Source organism: Trachypithecus francoisi, unplaced genomic scaffold (assembly GCF_009764315.1).
Source record: "Trachypithecus francoisi isolate TF-2019V2 unplaced genomic scaffold, Tfra_2.0 Lachesis_group8, whole genome shotgun sequence".
NCBI classification, from domain to species: Eukaryota; Metazoa; Chordata; class Mammalia; order Primates; family Cercopithecidae; genus Trachypithecus; species Trachypithecus francoisi.
In genome coordinates, this window is record NW_022681473.1 from 116,423,574 (window position 1) to 116,443,616 (window position 20,043).

General features: G+C 44.4%; 1 protein-coding gene across 5 annotated transcripts in view; it reads right to left on the reverse strand.

The window, feature by feature from the left end:
• Positions 1 to 5,212: 5,212 nt before the first annotated feature.
• Positions 5,213 to 20,043, reverse strand: part of ETS1 (ETS proto-oncogene 1, transcription factor) — a 128,713-nt gene continuing 113,882 nt past the window's right edge. For all 5 annotated transcript variants that reach the window (XM_033205614.1, XM_033205617.1, XM_033205618.1 and 2 more), the window contains 2 exons: positions 9,943 to 10,061; positions 5,213 to 8,998 (listed from right to left, as the gene is read on the reverse strand). In XM_033205614.1, coding sequence (XP_033061505.1) covers positions 8,783 to 8,998; positions 9,943 to 10,061 — 335 coding nt within the window. In that variant the 3' untranslated portion in view covers positions 5,213 to 8,782. The remainder of the gene's footprint in view (positions 8,999 to 9,942; positions 10,062 to 20,043) is intronic.

Here is a 20,043-nt window from a genome sequence, read left to right on the forward strand (position 1 = left end):
TCTTCTGAGCACAAAACAGTTTTCCAACTGGTCTCCCTGCCTCCACCCTTGTCTGGCTCTGATTCATGTTCTACTCCACAGTCAGAATGATTTTCCTAAGCACAGGTCGGATCATGTGACTTAGCCTGCTGGAAGAGCCTCAGGACTCCACGTCACTCTTCATACAGCCCACAGGCCCCTGGATCATCTCCACCCGTTCTTGCTGTCCTCTCCTCCCACCCACACTCCTTTGCACACTGTGCTCTGGATCCCTAAAACTACTTCCAGTTTCTCCATCAGTGTACACACTTTCTCACCTCTCAGCCCTTGGACATGCATTCCCCACCACCGGAACCTCTTTCCCTCTGCACTTAACTAACTGCTACTCACCTGCAGGCCACACATTCCTTCAGGTTAGGTTCCTCCTATGTGTCAAATCATAATGTTATTTCACTGGATGGTATTACCCTTTTATTTGTCTATAAATTGTAATTTACTAGAATCAGAGTGAAGGAAAAAAAAGTGTTTACCTTCTTCCTTATGGTTTCCCTGCTACTCAACCCAATGCCAACCACACAGCACGTGCTCAATGGATGTTTGTTATCTGAATAAATTTGCTTGGTGGCGTCACTATGTAGGGCACCTTCTAGATATAACATCCTATAGTTCTGTAAACTGAGATGTCAGTGACTCTGCATTTTCAGTTTCTGCAAACTGAGAAAGATAAGGCCTCCCACCACCCAATGATCCACCTTTCTTAGTCTACCGTTCCCAGCCTAAGTACCATTATTCAGCAGATTCTTATGTCCATCAGAACTAATAGAAATAATTATCATGATCAATACTGAATCAGCTAGAATCAGCTTTAAACCAGGGTACATTGCCTAGAAATTGGATTAAATTTAGTACAGCATGGGACTAGAGACAGCGCTGAGGGAAGAGTGAGGTCTGCATTCCAGTACCAGTGCCATCATTAATGAGGTGACATTGGGAAAGTCCTCTGGCCTTTCTAAACCTCGAATTCATGAATGCCTAATTGAAGAGGTTGCACCAGATAATCTTTAAGGTCTCCTTTGACTCTAAAATGTGGAATTTTAGAATTCTGGCATTTGCTCCTCATCTCATCATTCTCTAGGCCATTATTGGGTTTAATTAGGAGACCATGTAAAGTATCATGGGACCAACAGGTACTGCTGAGTAATTATGCCAGGACAAGGGATGGACTCTGAGACTATTCCAGGTACACCAGAATGTGTGGTCACTCTTATTTTAATTTTCTTTCTTGACTGGGCTTCAGGTTTTGGACTGTTACTTGTAGTTGCAGAAAGAAGGCTCTTTGGAATTTGTGATCAGGGCTCTGATCTGAGATTTCACAGAGGCCACATGCAAGAGTTCCTAGAGCAGCTAACACATGCCACCATCATGCGCATGGCACACCCGGGCCCTTCCTGCTCTAAATGGGAAATCTGTGCCCAGAGTTAGTACAGCTTTCCATCCATACCCTGCTGAGTTCATACACCCACCCCAGCCTGCCGGTGCCCCATGATGAGCCAGTGAAGAAAATATATCCCCTTGGGCTCATGTGCACAGCTCTGTGCTATCATGATGAAAACTTGGCCATAGAGAAAACAGGTATTTGAATGAAATATCTGTTACCCCTAAACACTGGTCATACTGGTCATTGTCTTCACCGTCGTTCTTACCTTGTCTCAAATATGGATAAGCATCTCACATTACAGGTGCACTGGCTGCACTGTATTTGCAAACTTCCTTATTCCCATGGAAGCAGAACAAGTGGAACAAAGTTGGTCTACTTGAGAAGTAGATTGGCAGAGGGAGTCCCCCAGTTCAGTCACACTTGAAGTTTTGAACTTGCCTTCCCCTGAGATCTGTAAGAATAATGACTACTTCTGATGAACGCAACACAGTTCCAAAACCATCTGGAAGCTCCCGGTCCCATCTCTTCTTCTAAAGTTAGGAATATCCTTGCTTCACAGAGGCAATCCCAGACCAAACCCAGCACTCATCATTAGCTTTTCAGGCTTGTGAGGACAGTTGCCACTTCTTTGAGTATACCTGGACATGTGCTATTTCTAGGTACATCTGGGGGACAGCCTTTGACAAGGTATAAGAAGAGTCACAGCTGAAATTGTAGGTTTGCCTATAAAAAGGTTAAAAAGAGCCTGTTACTGCCCAGGGTCAGTGGCTCAGGCTGACCATGTGAAGTGGAGAGAGAGAAGGTAGTTACTCTCTCTTGACCCTCACTAATTCCCACAAGAGCCTGCTGAAAACATCCTTGTGCTGTGAAGTTGTATCACGTGGAATGGCTAGGGCTGACCTGATATCAGAGCTCTGTAGAAATGCTGTGGTCCAGAGAGCACGAGAGCCTGAGTGGCAGGGAAGAGAGATTAGAGACAGGACTGTAAACTCAAACGGGCTTTGGGGATTGTGCAGCCTGTCACGAGCCTGGCTGGCCCTTGTTGATTTCCTAGGTTGCTGTGGGCAGATGATCATCGCTATCATTACTTTGGATGTCAGGACGTTGAGATACACCAGGCAATCTGATGCAACTGGCTTTCCCAGGGCAGAAGCATTTGCCAGGAACGTGGACACAGGGAGAGGGACTGGAACATTGAGTAAACCAGGAAATGGCACTGACCAAGGGACAAAGAGACCACTTTACCCCTCATTTGGGGTTCTAAATTCTCATCAAAGTTTTTTTCCCTCAACTTCAAACCTTGTGGCATTTTCACCAATTGATCAACAACTGCCTTTATCAGGCTCCTTAAATCTCTGCCTCACTGCAAAAAGTGCCGGGGGAATGCTTTTCTCTCCTGTTAATTAGGTGAGGATTCTCACGGCATGGAGGGATCTCACAGAGTAAGGAGATGCCAGCCGCATGCCGAGCCAATATGCCCATAAATGCAAGGGCCAGGTCCTTAATCCAGCCGCGAGGAGGGTCAAGGATCCCTGTATACAAGCCAGAGAAGGGATTCTGTACAACTAGAACTGCGTCGCAAACCACCTTCCAGAGCAGCCCCTGGGGAAAAGCAGAGGTCAAAAAGCAGTATGGAAGTGAAAAGGCTTACTTACTGAAAGAAGACTTTGTCCTTGTCCCGTATTTGATGTATGAAATGTACCCCTTAGTAACCAGGCCTGTGGCTCCCAGAGCTGGTGAGCCATCAGCCAGCATCATCAAAAGAGACTTTTCAGAGCTCTACGCCAGCAATACGGTGTCATGGAAAGCACGGGGCTTAGAAGCCAGATGGTTCTCTGATGAACCTGATGACCTCTTATACTCTCTTCCACTGTAGGCTCTAGAATCAAATGAGCTTCATGCCAAAGAAACCTGGAATGTGGACAGATATCTACACGGGGTCACAAAATTAAATTCTACAGGGACAAGGCAGGAATGTCAACGTGTGGGCCTGGCCTATGAGAGAGAAAATAGGAGACTGACATGCACCTAAAGCAAGGAGCTTCAGTTCAGTGCCCATGGTGGTTGCTATGAAGGAATATGCTAGAATCCAAAGACATCCCATTACCCTACTACAGTACATTCTTCTCTTGGGTTTCCTACACTGTGAAGGCTGACGTGCACATCTCTATGGCATGGAAGCAGCCTGTGTGTGACGTCTGGTTCACATTGTTTGCCTTATTATAGCCAAAGCACAAATCACAATCGTTTCCCTTTTTAGGTTAAAATAGTTACGTTTCATTCATACACCTCTGCCGATCCATTCTTTTTTCTTTCTGTCTTGGGTGCTGTAGCTTGCTCCAAAGTGTTAGCAGTCGAGTCAGAGTAGACTTGGTTCATTTTCTTATCCCATCACCTCCTGAAAGCTGTTCAAATCTACAGAGTGTGATCATCACCTCCACTTTCCCTTGTGTCTCCTTCTATCCTCACCCTGCCCCATCCTCCCAAATTGTGCAGTTGTTTTGGAAGATACTGTCTCCCCTCCAGACCTCCACCACTGCAGCTTCCACCACGGTCTCAGCAGTATTGTTAAGAGAAATCACCAAAGCCCGGTTGCCTGAGGGTTCCTCATCTGAACTCTAGCTCCTAGTGGGAGAAGTGTAGGCCTAAGCTGATTTCATTCAAGTACATCTCGGATCTTTGACCCTGGTGAGCATTAAGTCAGGTACTCGGAGGGATAACAGCAACTTGGCACCGAAGGAAAGCTCTCTGGTTGAACCCTTGACTGAAGCAGAAACCTATTTTCTGGGTGCTGTTTATTCAGGAGAGGAGTTCAAATGTGGCCTCAGGTTGGCTCAGGAGTTGTGGCTTTGCCCAGGTTTGCAGTTGAAAACTAAAAACAAAATGTAAGGACCTGAAGCCATTTTCCCCAAAGTCTCCAGTAAATGTTGGTGGCTTGACCAGGATTCAGGGGCTGGAGGCTTCTTTGCGGCCAGTCCTGCTCCCTGACCACCAGACCACACAGTCCGTGCTTAACGTGTACTCAGCAAACCTCAAGCTCCAGGCCTGAAGAAACAGATTTTCCAAAAACAGAGCTCTCTTTGTGAACAATTCAGCAAAAATTCACTTTCCAGCTGTGAGCTGGGATTCATGTTGCAAATGTTGGTGTTAATGAAAAACATCCACCTTCTACAGTTTCAGCAACAAGGAAAAAGCACCATGCACGATGTGTTCCTAAAGCACTCCCCTCCAAAGCATTTATAAATATGATTTTATTTATGGCATGGGTTGCTAGGGGTTCTGACAGATATTATTATTCCCAATCTTCAGCCCCAGTGAAAGAGTTGGGGCCAAGGAGATGGATGTGAAGGGCCCAAGTTGCCACAGAGCAAAATTACTATCAGTGGTGGACACAAGAATACTGTTCCTTTTCCACAGGATGCACTAAAGATGTTCAACTTTCTGTATTCACATCAGGAACGGTACCTAGCTTAAATCAAATGTTTATCTGTTGAGTCATTAAAAATTTTATTCACATGGCTCTTAGTCCTTCAGACATGAAGAAATTAGGTCTGACAAGGCCAGGGACATTCTACAAAGGATGACAAAATATATTCAATGTTTGGGATGTTTGATGACTTCCCTATATTCCTATTATACTTCTCACCTTATTAGGAAATCTTTATCACCAATGGTACTGAGCCAGTGAGATCAGAAAGACTAAACTGCATCCTTCTGTGCTTGCCTCTGGTTGGTTGATTTGTCCTGCTTTAATACATGATCCAGACAAGAAAGAATCAAGCCAAAGCCACAGCATTATGAATGAAATTCTTTGTTTTTAATTTCACACAGTTTAAAATACAATATGAAATCAGGCTACAGTATATAAAAAACTCTCCAGCAAAATGATGTGCCAGCATCAGCTACTAAAATAAACAAACAAAAAACTCCGCCATAAGAAATTTTTTGCATTTAAAAAAAAAAAAAAAAAACATCGACACTTACATCGCTACATCTCTAAGCTACCTCAGTTCTGATTTTTAAAAAGCACCTGCTTTTCCTTTTTTTCATTTTGCTTCTAAATTTTCAGCTTTTAAAAAATATAAATTATATGAAAATACAAGTTGGAAAATAGTCAAACACAATATAACATCTTTTTCATCCCTATACTTCTCAGCTTAAAAAAAAATGTATTCTTAAAAAAAAGTTCAATAACTGAGGCAGTATTCCTGATAATTTTATTTTAATATATATATTTTATATATGTATATGTATACATATATTTATGGTTCCTTGAAACTTCTTTGGAATGTAGGTAAGAGTTCAACAAATTTATATAGACCCCAACAGAGTAAGCGGCATGCACAGCATGACTAGAAGAGAGAAGGTGTATTTCTCACCATGAAGGTTAGGCAGGTTAATGCTCTAAAACCCAGAGTGTTCATCTCCAAAGTGAGGAAAAGCACATCTGATCTTTGAATGCTACCTCCGATCCCCACGGCCACAAAATCAGGGCTCTATGTAGGGAAGTCCCTCCCCAGAATGAAGAGGGAACAAAAGTGACTCTGAACCCTAAAGCCAAAACCGACAAAGGTTAAGGCATCTCTGGGAAAATAAGGGTTTCACCCAGCTAGACCAGATTTGCCCATCCTTCCTCTGAAGTTAACATGTGTTTTTAAAAAGCATAAACGCAACATTTCCAGTGTATAAACCACCCACCACTCTTCCTGGGATGGTCTCTGGCCTTTGGACAAAGGAGAAAAAACATCTGGCCAGATCGACAAAGCTGTCTTAATTAATACACTATCTACAAATCCTGAAAATGGTGGACCTAGAGAGAAAGGGAATTTTAGCAAACAAGCGGGCGGAGGAGCACTAGAAGGCACTTTCTTATATCTTATCTGCTAGAGGAACTGCAGGAGTTACACTCACAGAAGGAGAGCTTCCAACATAAATTTAACAGGAATGGTGGATGCTTTGAGAAAGTGATTTTATGCCTGGTTGCAAACAGCAAGCAATAACTGATACCCGGCCTTGGTTCTACTCTTACCCATTATTGAAATGTGGAAAGACTTACCTAGAAATCTCAGGTATTATTTCAGCTGCAGTTTTGCATGTCTGCAAACACACACACACACACAACATTCACACACATGCACACATTCACACACACCTTTTGCCAGTGCCCAACAAAAATCACATAATCTAAGAGAAAACAATGTAGTCCAAACAGTTCCACCCAACACTCCCTGAGCAGCTCCTAAAATATTTTGAGAGCTTCATTAAGGCACCTGCATCCAAAAGATCAAAATAACACAGCTGGGATAATTCTGCCTTCGCTTTCCATATGGATGCTCCAATTGATCAGTATGGGTACACTCATGAATCACAGAGCTATGTTCCTGATAATTCTGCGTCTGCAAGAGGATCTGGGAGTAAACAACAATCAATTTTCTTAAAGATACACTAGAAAGTAGTTAGTACTTCCAATTTCTCATCCAAATCCCCAAAAGGGCCAACCCTGAGAAGCTTACCTGAAATATGTCTTTCCTTCTCTCACGGAAGTCCAAAAAAGCCACCCCTCCTCCTCGTACTTTCGACGGGGCAACTACAGAGTGAGGGAGGTTCTAATTCTATTAGGCACTTTTCCTCACGAGTTAGATGTTGACTTTTCCCCCAAAACTCCATTTTCAGATTCCCCCTCACAACCAGCAGAAAGATGACTATCTTGCTTGACTATGTTTGTATTTAAACACTGGGGAAACTAAAAATGTATTCAAATCTCATGGACAACCTTATTCTCTTCACTGAACCTCCTTCCTTTGTTTCCTTTGCCTTCAAGTCATTCGTCTCTTCTGGAATTAACCTTTACTTACCCGGTGCCAAGACATCAGACCCAAGTATGAGGCCCTAGCATCACCTGTGCCATTCATTTTGCATACACAGTCTCACCTGACATCCTACCGGACTAATTTAAATTCTTCAAAGGAAAGCCTTGCACTTCTCTTCCAAAGACAGCCAAGTCACATTTTATTGAAATGCTCTCTTAATTTCCATCACGTCTAAAACTCAGCAAGGCTAAACTCTTCAACTTAGGTCGAGTCTCAAGTTACTCTTTCACTCACCAATCAGAAAGCCATACATTTCTCTCTACTGAATCATAGAGCTGGGGGTGAGGGGTGCAAAAAATGGATGATTCTTGGAAAATAAGACATAAAAGAAAAATTACAGAGTGTTAGTTTAGAACGACATGCGTTCAGGACTTATTTCTTAAGACCTGAGGGGTAATGCCCATGCATACAGCTTTTATTCCAAGTCATCTATGCTACAGATGTAGGACTAAGAAAGAACCAAGTCAATCTTCCTCCTTCGATCTCCTTTCCATGACTTCAACAGTGCTCCTACGTTTACTGTGGTCCAAAACCAGGGATGCAAAATACATTCAGTTCAAAGACTTAATGCTTCTTAGCTCAACATTAAGTCCAAACCCCGAGAATCCACTAATAACAAGTAAGTAAAGGGATGTACTAATATTTTCTTAATTGTAGATGACATTCACACACATAATTCCCCTGTACCCAAATCAGCATTAATTGTCCTTCTTATATAAGTCCCATGAATTTGGGATCCCTGATCTCAGTGAGAGCGTTTTGCTTTTCCAATGGGGTCTATATAAACAGTTTTCTTTCACTGTGACAGAATCCTCAGCCGGCAAATAAAAACAAACTTACATGATATTGCAATACTGAGACCACCTTAGAGCTTAAGACGATTTTTAAGAAAAAAAAATACTGGCACAAAATTTAATAAAATAAATTGTAACACAACAATGGTTTTGGCCCCTCCCCACTGAAGTCCATCTTTGTTTCAAAACTAGAGTGATAGGTAAATAGTTCTCAGCTTTTAGTGCATCCCCCCCAAAAAACGTGGTTCATCCCACCCACCTCTTTTTTGCCCTCCCAGACCTAAAAACAAAAGCAAATTAATTGCCTTACATCAGTTTCATGAGTTCTGATGTGACAATGTCTCTTGCTAATGGGTCCACAACTCAAGACACTTTTTCATGGGTGATTTTTTTTAAATGATTGGACACATTAGTCTTCTTTCTCTCTTAAGCCACAGCCTTCAAACTTCTGAGAAGACCCTTCTCCCTCTCCTGAAAATTTGCTCAAGAATTTCTGGTCCCACCCACCCCACAAGTCCTGGCTTTCCTTTTCCAACTGCACACAATTGATTACAGCTGCAACTGACTTAGCTCCCACCCCTGAAGGTAAAAAATGAGTTCTGGAAAATAAAAAATAGAATAACAATTAAAAATTCAGAGTCCAACCAACACGGCTGTCCTTGGAAGGTCTCAGCAGGGTTTCCCCAGCCCCTTCAGTGCCATCACTCATCAGCATCTGGCTTGACGTCCAGCATGGCGTGCAGCTCCTCAGGAGTGTACCCCAGCAGGCTCTGCAGGTCACACACAAAGCGGTACACGTAGCGTTTCCCCGCTGTCTTGTGGATGATGTTTTTGTCGTAATAGTAGCGTAGGCCACGGCTCAGTTTCTCATAATTCATCTTAGGTTTGTTTTTCCTCTTTCCCCATCTCCTGGCCACCTGAAATTTGGAAAGAAAAATAAAGGAGGAGTAGGCAAAAATCTACAAGATAGACCAAATATATATGTTTGTATGCCTATGCTATACCCATTCATGGTGACCCATGATGCTCCAGTAAGATGATTTGAGATTCATGTACATAGAGAAAAAAATTTTCTGGCCTATCGCTTCTGAATTCCATTTTTCATGGGTTGGGCAGGGATGGGAGTCACAATGATTCTGTAAGTTGATGAAAACACAGTGACCCTGAACTTCTGTGGAATAGGATTAAATATTTGACTTTAAAAAATAAATGGAAAGCCACACTATACGCTTTCCTCTTTCCCCATATTATTAGTAAAATCTCCTTGCCTTGCAAGCACGAAATCTAACAGGCAAGTGTGAAGTGGAGGAGCCGAGCTGCAATCATACCTGCCTTTCATCAACAGGAAGTGCTTTTTTCCATACCAGGGCACAAATATTTTCTCATGTCTGCCAGAACAAAGATGTTGTCTCTCGTGTTCATTGTTTTTTATCCTCAGAATTGGGCATGGCACAGAACCACTACTCCATAAACATGTGTGTAATGAAACAAGAAACGAATGAGCCAATCTCCCAAGGCCTCTTAACTGTCTAGCCCCTTTCACACTCACAGAGCCACGGGGCTAGGACGAGGCTAAGTTGCAGGAGGCAGCTCTGTGGGTGATAACTGACCTACTGCCAGGCACATTAGTGCCTCCTATCAGCTAATCCTGTAAGACAAATAGGTAACATAGATATTTTCTCTGTTTTCCAAATAATGAAACTGGGGCTCAGACAGGCTACCTAGCTTGCTCTGGGAGTGGCAAGTGGCAGAGCTGGGAATCGCAGTCCTGGAAAATGGCATTCAGGTCCACACCACCCCTTCCAGGGGGTTTCCTCTCATCCTTCCTCAGCACAGTACTCGCAAGCCCCTCCTTCCTTACCTCATCTGGGTCAGAAAGTTTGAATTCCCAGCCATCTCCTGTCCAGCTGATAAAAGACTGACAGGATTTATCAGTGAGTAATTCCAGAAGAAACTGCCACAGCTGGATTGGTCCACTGCCTAGAAACACAAGCCATTGTGAATCATTACACCAGATACTCAGCACTCTACGCAGCTAATCCCTGCACACACGGCACTCCCACATCCCTCTTCTCTCAGTCCATCCAGCCAGGAGAAAATGAGGGCAACAGATAGTGCACATGTCAGAGGAAGTGTTATGAGCTCGAACAGATAGAAAAGACAAAGGCCTCCTATAAAACAAAAGCATGGAAGAAAATGTGTCAAGTGCCTTATTTTGATTAACTTAAGGATCGGTTCATTTTTATTGCTAAGCAAATTCTAGAAAGAGAATACTGTGCCTATCCTCTGGGATATTCTAAGGTAGCATAATCTTTTACACTTTCAAAAACTAAGTCGTTATTTTTGCCTTCAGAAGTAAGAAACATATTAACGAAGGAATGAATGTCTTTGCCAGTTCTGAGCAGAAGTTATGGCTCATAAGCACTGCTCTCTAGTAGGCAGCCTGTGGCCCCTGCTTTGTGAGGAAGAAGGATCACTATCCTCGGGCCCTCTCACAAGGAAATGGATGTTAAATATCTGCTCAGTCATAATATTTCTCTCCACTGCCACTACCCTCCCTTCCAGTCCGCTTACAGGAAAGCACCCAAACTAAGAAAAAAAAAAGCATCATTACTATTTGAGGGATTAACTTTCCACCCAGGAAATCCTCAGAGGTCAGATGAGGACTGTCTCAGAAATTCTACATAGGTGCAGTATATTCTAAATTACACATGCGCGCGCGCGCGCGTACACACACACATTTCTGTCTTAGCCATCAATACCCTGACAGTCAATTTATTCTATGCTAAAGGTTTATATCACACCGATTTCCATTCAGGATAATTTTCTCATTTGAAATGAAAATGCCACCAGGGATTCTTAATTTACAGGTGCAAGTAGGGAGACAAATAGGGGTTCAAAAGTCCGTGCTGCTTGTTACATGTCTACACTGTCCCTTATAACATAAACTGGGCAGAGCGGGACTGGGAAAGAACCAGTGCACATCTCTGGATATAGCCCAGGAAGCTCCAGCTCATATGGGAAAGCTTTGCTCACTAAGGCTCTAACGTTCCACCGCAGTTGCAAATGTGTCTGATCCAAAGTAAACTGAGATTTAACAGGAAACAAACTTCAGGTTCCCCCTCAATCTAAAAAAGGAAATTGCCTTCATAATCTATGAGGGTAATGTCTTGTTGAATCTCGTATTTGTACCAGACATGTTCACACGCATCATTGTGCTTGCTCCTAAAATCCACACCCAACCCTCTGCTGTAAGGGGAGGCACAAGTGGTCTTTCGGCTTCCTTTCTGTTGGCGCAGAAAAGGTGCTCAGCAAAGTACTGCGACTTTGCTCCGAGCCACAGTTAGCGAAATGATGGTGCTGGGTCTGGTACCCAGGCCGTTAGACTCAAAGGACCAGGGCAACGTCCAGTGAAGTAAAGAAACAGCTACTGACGCGAGCTATCATCGCACAGCCAAAGGAAGTCCTCCTCCAGTAACAGCTTCCTAATGGTGGTTTCCAAGGCTCCTCCTCAGCACTTGCCACGCTAAATATGAAAACATGGAATAGCTCTACCTCCTCTTTCTGAGAATGGACCATTAGCTCTTTAAAACCATCTTGCAAGAAATACCTTACATATATTCCAGAATAAAATGACTCAGTGAATGCCTACAAAATAAAGGAACATTCGAACAACAGCTCAGAGGGCTGCACTGGTAAAGCCCTAGCTTCCTCTGTTTCTACTTTCATTCAATAAAAACGATTTTGTATTCAACTCAGGGACATTTGCAGGTTTCTTGGGAGTTGCCTAAAGGCGTGAGCTACTCATTCTCTGCCTGGGTTCACAAAACTAACCGTGACATTCTCAGAGGAACCCACTGAGAAGCCATCCTAACAGACACAAAGAGGTAAAACAGTAAATCGCTCTCAAGAAATGCAGCTGCCAGAGCCCTGGTCACAGAATAGGTTTCTTGGAGAAACTCACAATAACTATAGAGACTGAAGACAGACATGAAGAAAAGCCACCTACCCCAAAGCTATGTAAAAGAAGCCTTGGAGGAGAGTGGTTTGCTTTAGACCCTGACCGAGAAAAACTAAGGAGTACTATGATTGATGCGGCACCCACTACGCTGTAGACACTGTGACACCCTGCACTCGTTTCCTTCATTCCCCCCAATAATTCTGTGGGGTGGATGCAACTGTTGTGCTATTTGTTTCTACCGCTTCACAGCAGACAAAACTGACGCACTGCGAGGCCATTTAGATCAGCAGTGGAGCAGCCAGGACTAGAACCCAGGCAGCCTGGTCCCAGATTCTTCATCTCAACGCTACCGTTGCCCCCCTGGACACGACAAGACCAAAGGCCTGGCATCTAAACTGCCTGACTGAGTGCAATGTTCCAAGGGATAAGGGGACCTGACTTTAAAAACTCTCTCCCCGACTTCTCATAGCAGTTGCAGGACATGGGATAGCCAGTGGTTCTCCCAGTCATCTGACCACCAGTGGCTGTGCCAGCCCCCGCCACCGCCTCCACCTCCACAGGTGATGTTTCCAGCATCCTCTTGTGGTAGCCGTTATGTTATGTTACTGCATTGTTTCTTCTTCCCGGTGTTCACCTGAGCCTCTCTTCCACTATCTGAAAATCTCTTTGGGGCACGGGGTCTCACGACACCAAGCCGAGGAAAAGGATAGAAAGATCGAGATCCTTCCACCAGATGAGTCTTTGGCGGGGAACGGTCAGCACATCTGCCCATGCTGGAAAACAGGGCCCAGGAGCGCACTGCAGTCTCCTGCCCTTGGGACTTGGTAGCCACAATGCAGAGAGGGGACCTTCGATTCCCGTGGTTTGCACCAGCTCCCAGAGGAGGAACCTCTGATGGAATGGTTAGTTTTCCTTTTCTGCCAGTGCATTTTCCAAATTGAAATGTCAAGTAGTCATAGGCTGTAGATGCCCCGCCCTGCCCTTTCTCTGTGATGTCAGCGTATAGGACCCAGTGGGTCTGGGACAGAGTGAATACTCGCCGGAGGACTTTTGTCCTCACTGTGACTTTTCCTTTGTTCAAAATGAATGAAAAAAAATTAAATTCAGGCTCTAGAAGCCCAAGTCCTAGCTGCAGAGCTCTCTAACTCTTGTTTTCTGTTTACACCCAAGGAAAGAGGGAGGATAGACAGGAAAAGCAGATACCTAAAGAAATCATGGGACTCGGAATGGGAAGAAATCTTTCCCATTGGCTTCACAATAGGAGACAGTCAACGTAACAGAGATGCCAGTTCCAGGCTCCTTCCCCGATTCCTGCAGAGAAACCCCACAGGCAAACTCCAGCCTCACTGGCACACACAGGGCTCGCCCTTCAGAAAGCCCACATTTTTGTACCACGTGAGAGGAGTTCATGATGGCCACTGAAGCTTTCTCTCTAGCACCTTTTGGCTGACTCCTAAACTGCCTTTTGTTGTGGGAATCAACAGGACTAGGAAAGACATGGAAATGTTCTTCCAGCCAGAAACACTGGGCCGGGGTGGGCTCAGGTCCTGGCTGGGCCAATGGATAGGCTAACACAGGAGCCTATTTCCACAGCAATACATCACCCTCACTTCAAGTCTGGGAGGGGACTTCAGGGCCACTTGGAAACCCAAAGCTCAGAGGCAGCTCTGGGGTTGGAAGGCACACTGGCTACACAGATCCGCTGGCGACACCCACATCCAGGCCCATCAGAAGTTCTTACACCCAAAACTGGTGTAGACAATGAATGAGTCCAGCACTCCCAGTTACGACTCTTCTAGAGGGTGATTCTGTGCTGCTTAGCAGAGGTCTGCCCAAACCCACAGGGCTCCGGGGCCCCATCCCTTGCCCTTGCTCCAAGTTTATATCCTAAACTTGTAAAGCCTCTTCCTCCATTCTCCCTGCAACTCCCCCTCATCCCTGTGCCCAGTCCCTTCCACCTACCCAAATAGACTGTGGTCCCAGTGACCTTTGTCCCCCAGAGCAGAAAACGGTACTAAGAATAGCGCCAGTCATGGGAAGGGGAGCTCACATGTTCAATGTGACTCACAATGGTATCCCTGTCTGGGATCGCCAAGGCAGTCAACAGCACCCTTCACGATGCTGCCTGGGAGTGTCACACATCAGGAATCCAGTGGCATCACTGGGAAAGTATGCTTCTCAAGTCGAAGCTCTGAGCCACAACAACAGAGGGGTCCCTGTTAGAAGGAGGTCTCTTTCCAGAACCATGCGGGCGGGAGAGCACCACACACACACTCCACACACCCATCCCATCTCCCATGGCACGGAGCCTCCACACCCCCTGCCATCTGCTCCCTCTCCACCCTCCCTCTCAGGCGGCTGCAGGGGAATTTCCTTCTACTACTTTGTTCTTCTCAGCCTCTGGAGAAGAGGACAGTTCTTACTACACACTGACAGGCCTGACTTGAAGAACATGGTACAAGCTCAGAAGAAGAAATACCAGGTGGGAACTTGGAGAGCTCCTAAGCCTACAAAGCAAATCACACCAAGGATGTTCACCCCCTAAGGGGACCCCCAAGGCTCCTCAAATCTAAGGCAACAATCTCACTTTTTTAAAAAACATAAAGCTTCAAGTAAATTCCTGCTCATCTGGGTCATATTTCCTTGTCTGGGAGCTGCAAGGCCCATTATCTGTCTCAATGAGGAGCTGGTTATTAAAAATCCCCTGCTATTCTGGTCCCTTGCCCTGAGGCTAAGAACTGAGCAGTATAAATACAAATACATCAGTGGGCTAGGACAATGCGTTAGTAACATGCTCTTGATGGAAATCCCTTCCATTTGCCAATGTGTCAGTATCCTTCTTCTCATTTTCCAGGTCTGGGAGTTGCCTGCCTGTGACAAGGACATGCTCACAGCAAGGGATGAGGGTCAGGTTGAACTTCACTTTTTCCTTCTACTCCTTCCTCATTTCCATTTCAACCACAAGTTCTCACTCTTGTCACCTGTGCTCTGCTGAGAGGCGAACACAGGAGCTTTCTTCCAAACAGATGGAGGTCAAAGCTGGGTGGGCACTTCCCAGGCAGTCTCCTCATGTCTGCATTGTACATGGCTTACACCAAGATCCCCCCAGTGGTTTGGTCTCTGTCCATTTCTCCCATCACTGGAATATATGCGCTAAGGACAAGGACTTTGTTTTTTCACTGCTTCAACCCAAAGCCTAGAATGGTGCCTCACCAACAAACACCAACAAACACTAACAAACAAAAAATTATTCGCTGTTGAATGACTCCGGTGTCATTTGACATGTTCTCCTTGGGAACACAGACTGTATCTTATTGAGCCACATATCCTCAATGCCAGGTATGACAGCTTGTCTTCAGCAGGTACTCAATAAAGATTTTCTAAATTACATGACTGAAACAAACCTCCTCTGAAGAAAGGCGTAAGGATTAGAAAGGCCGCTCAAGGCCGGGCGCGGTGGCTCAAGCCTGTAATCCCAGCACTTTGGGAGGCCGAGATGGGCGGATCACGAGGTCAGGAGATCGAGACCATCCTGGCTAACACGGTGAAACCCCGTCTCTACTAAAAAATACAAAAAACTAGCCGGGCAAAGTGGTGGGCGCCTGTAGTCCCAGCTACTTGGGAGGCTGAGGCAGGAGAATGGCGTAAACCCAGAAGGCGGAGCTTGCAGTGAGCTGAGATCCGGCCACTGTACTCCAGCCCGGGCGACAGAGCGAGACTCCGTCTCAAAAAAAAAAAAAAAAAAGAAAGGCCGCTCAAATGGCTTCTCTCTATTAAACTATATTTGGGGCCAAACAATATGGGTGACCCTCAGACTGCATTTCATCAACGTGTTCCCAAAAATGAAAACGACCACCTGTGCTTTGGGAGTTAATTTGCTACTTTAAGAAGCTAATCCCTTTAGCTCTATTCTAAAAGTCAAATCAAATATCTCAGTGTGGGCAGGACACCACACTTATTTTAACCTATGAAACTCTCATGGTTGGTCACCCTTGCAATAGGGCTGACTCTGCCCTGATAGCACACATCTGGCAGGTGGCCCTAAAACAGAGGAACAGGCCTGGCTGGCCCCTCCCTTCCAGCCAGGTGTCTCTACCCACAGCCAAACGATGATGGCAAAAACAGAACGTTCGAATCCAGAAATGACCCATCTGTTCACAAGTGTATCAACCTGCCTTTCATGCTACCACAGGAGGATGCACCTCTGAGGGTGGGGTGGATGACTCCCCATTCCAAGCATCACCCCTTTCTGTCAACCCTCTTCTAAATCACCATTCAGAAAGGTCCCCAAATCTCCTGACTTCCATTAAGTTTAAGGACAAAACAGAAAATATCCTGACAGTTTCTTGCCCTCTGGACCAAGCTCAACCTGAAGCTGCACAAAGTCTTGTTGCCTGAGGATGAGTAACTCAAGAAACTGTACTGCTGGACTGACTGGCGATCAAGACACTGGGGAAATTATTTGAAGAAGAGTAAGGGTCAGGAGTGCTTGATATTTTGGCTGAGTTCTCTGCCTCTCATTTCTTCTGAGTTGTACATTTCCTTTGCCCCACCCTGACCCAATCTTATCTCATCTCTAACACACTCCATGTATAACACATTCTATAACTGGCCAATACAGCCTTGGTTTAAAGACTCACTATGTGTCAATATATTCTATAAACATGTTCCTGTATCAATGGCTAGTAACTCAAGGGCAGTGATTGGGAATATAACTTCCAGTAATTCAACTCAAACAACAAAGAACATTCTGACAGGTGTTTGGAAAGCAGACTTGCTGAACACAATGATGAACAACAACTTCATAAACTTGTATTTGTTGCTGAGATAGCCAGTATCTAACCATGAAAAAGAGTAAGAAAACAGTTCTCAAATCAATTAAAACCAGTCTTTGACTGCCGAGTTCGTGTCTCTTGCATGTTAGATCAAAAACGAAAGAAGGAAGAGTGTCAAAAACATTAAAAATAAAAGCCATTTAACATGTGAGGCAGTGAAGTACTGAGTGATGACGGCATCCTATAAAATTAAAATATCTGATGCCTGTGGGAAAGCCCCGGGTAGGGAGTTAAGGGTACAAGGCTTCCATATCAGTTCTTCCCTGAATCACCCTGCAATCTTATGCAACTCATTTAATCTCTCTGGGCTTTACTTTTTCCTTCCCTAAAATGGAAATAGTAATCTCTGCTTCTCTCTACTTTATAAAAATGTAAATTAAGTCCTTATTACAAAAATCTACGTATATACATATATATACATAGACAGACAGAGAGAGAGAGAGAAAGAGACTTAAAGAGGTGAACAATTTAGGAGCAATTGAATATACAATAATGGAATTACACAGAAGAATGAAACAACAGAAAATATATTTTTAAAAACAATTTTCAGTAAAAGACAAGAGAGAAAAAAGATGCATTTAAAAAAATGTAAAAGCACTAGAAAAAATCTTATTAGACTTCCAACGATTAAACTGGCCTTTTGTATGGCAACTTTGAACAAGTAGAAAGTTGGAGGTTAAGGAAAAAAAGTTAAAGTATACAAATGTAAAATTTTTTAATATTTTAAATGAGAATAACCATTTAGGACTTTTTTAAGTTAGGAAAGACTCTGAAATCCTTGTTCCTATGTTAAAAGTACATATGCACAAAAAGAGATAGCAGATGCAAACTGCTTTGCAAGTGAAAGTATCACAGGCATATATGGTTTAGGGAAATCTTGGCCACAGATGCACTTAGATCCTCTTTTCCCGATGCACCTTTTTCCTTAGTCATTCATGTCCCTCACCAAGTATTCGTCACCTAATTATTATACAGAGGTCACCTAGAGCAAGTTCAGCACCGTTCCCCACAAATGTCAATAGTTGGGGCCCAAAGAGACGGGTCCCACCAGCATTAACTGGGGTTCAAGCAGAACCTCTTGTCCAGTCATCAGTGCCCAAGACAGGCTTGACAGCAAGACCAGGTGGCTGGCAACTGGCCAGAGGAGTCCTCTCACCTGGAACAGGGTTAAGCGAGGCTTATTTGGCCAGTCTGACTTGGGTCTGAGAACAAGACAGTTACGCATTTTTTGGGTATGAGGGAAAGACCTTTGTTTTTGCTCTGGCTCTGCACACCTGCAAGTGCTCAAGTACACATGTGTGGGGGCGGCAGCAGGAGAAAGGGGACTGCTCTTCTCTTAAAGGGGCAGTCTCTATTCAAATGCAACCACCTTTCTTCTAAACCCACCGGTAACTCTGTCTAACACATTCAAGCTAACACTCAGACGCAAACTTGGACAGTGAGCCAGTGAAGCTCAAGTCAGGAAGTGGGTTTCTTTATAGCTCTTTCCTCCTGATGTCTTCTAGGTAACCGGTTCTTTTAAGAAGTCACCAGAGATGGCTTAGGTTTGGACTTGGGGGACGGGGATAAGAACTTTGTTATAAACCAAAGAAATGGTTTTTCCAGTCACTATAAATGCACAAAGAAAAATCTTCCTAAGTATGTAGGTAACGAGAAGAAAGAAAGGTATGTTCACTGATCAGGGTTAGAAAACAGAACTTTAGAAGTCTGAAGACTGTAGTCTTTTCTCAGTAGGATTCTCAACTTGATCTCTGGAATTTATTTTATCCTAGGGATTAAGTTTTCCCTGCATGTCAAGAATGAGAGAAATCACTCGTTAGGCATATTAGAATTCTTGGAAGGTAGTTGAACTAGATCCTAAGGGATCATTTGCACACCGAATTTTGTAAGCATTTATCCAGCATATAATCTCTGAACACTCCTCAAATGTAGCCAGTGTGTGCTGCATAGCAAAACACAGTATTAACAACAGCATGGAGGTAGCAGAACAAATACTTTTTGTTTCACCATAATGTGATGAGCTGAAAGTGTCCTACCTACGCCTTTAAAGAAAAAAGAACAGAGAGCCTAGCCTTGAGAGGCCTCCAGAAGAAACTCCACCACCTCGGCTGTGAATGTCAAACACCTCCACAGACCTGTGCCCTGACAGCATCTCCAACAAAGCAAGTCCCATCCTTGTTTCAGAGTTTAAACTTTCACGTTCAATCACTCTAGGAGAACTTTCACTCTCATTTTCTCTCAGGGAGAGGTGAGTCACACAAAAGACAATACAGTTTAGGGAGTTACAGTCAACAACATGCCTTGAACTCAGAAGCCCACCACGGGCCACTGAGAGTGTCGGGACACATGGTCTTGAGTCCTGCCACATGGAAAAGCCGGGCTGGTCTCAACAAGCCACGTTTATAGGTCAGGTCCCTGAGGCTGTCTACTCAGATCTCCTGCTTCAAGGAACATGATTGACTGGCTCTACCATGTCCACACCAGCACCACCATTCCCGGGGGCTGCTCCAGCCAGGGACAGAGCATGGTCAGGGCATACAGGTCCACTTCTGGGAGACACAGAGCTCCTCCAGCAGACAACCTTGACACAAGGATCCCCTGGGCCCAGTCAAAGTTTTCTTGGAACAGAGCTGCAGTTGAGGGCCCTTTCTACCCAAACCTCCTCCTTCCAGACCTGCAGCACGGTCTGAAGCTTCCCCTGCCTTCTCTTCGCTGCCTCCTCCCTTTTCTTCCTTCATAGAGGCTCCTTCCATAAACGTCTTGCACATCTACTCCTGTCTTGGCACCTGCTTTCCGGCACACTCAAACTAACACAGTAGTTTGAATATTTTCTGACGTTGTGAAAACCCTGAAAGTCATCTTATTTGTTGTTTGCTGTGTGACATTGGGCTAGACCTCCTCCTCTATAAAGAAAAACAAAAATCTCAATTCCCTCATTTACACAGTGGGCATAACAGAAACTTCCTCATGTGATATTTGGTGAAGGATTTAAAAAGTCAGTGTATATGAAGGAGTCTAAGGACACAGTAGGAACTTAATAGATCCAGAATTGAGCTAAAGAATTGAAGAGGCCTAATCTATTATTAAATACCTGCTATGCCCCGTGACACTGCCAGCAATTACTGCAATCCTGTAAGTAAAATGTGTTGTTCCCTGGCCTCAAGGA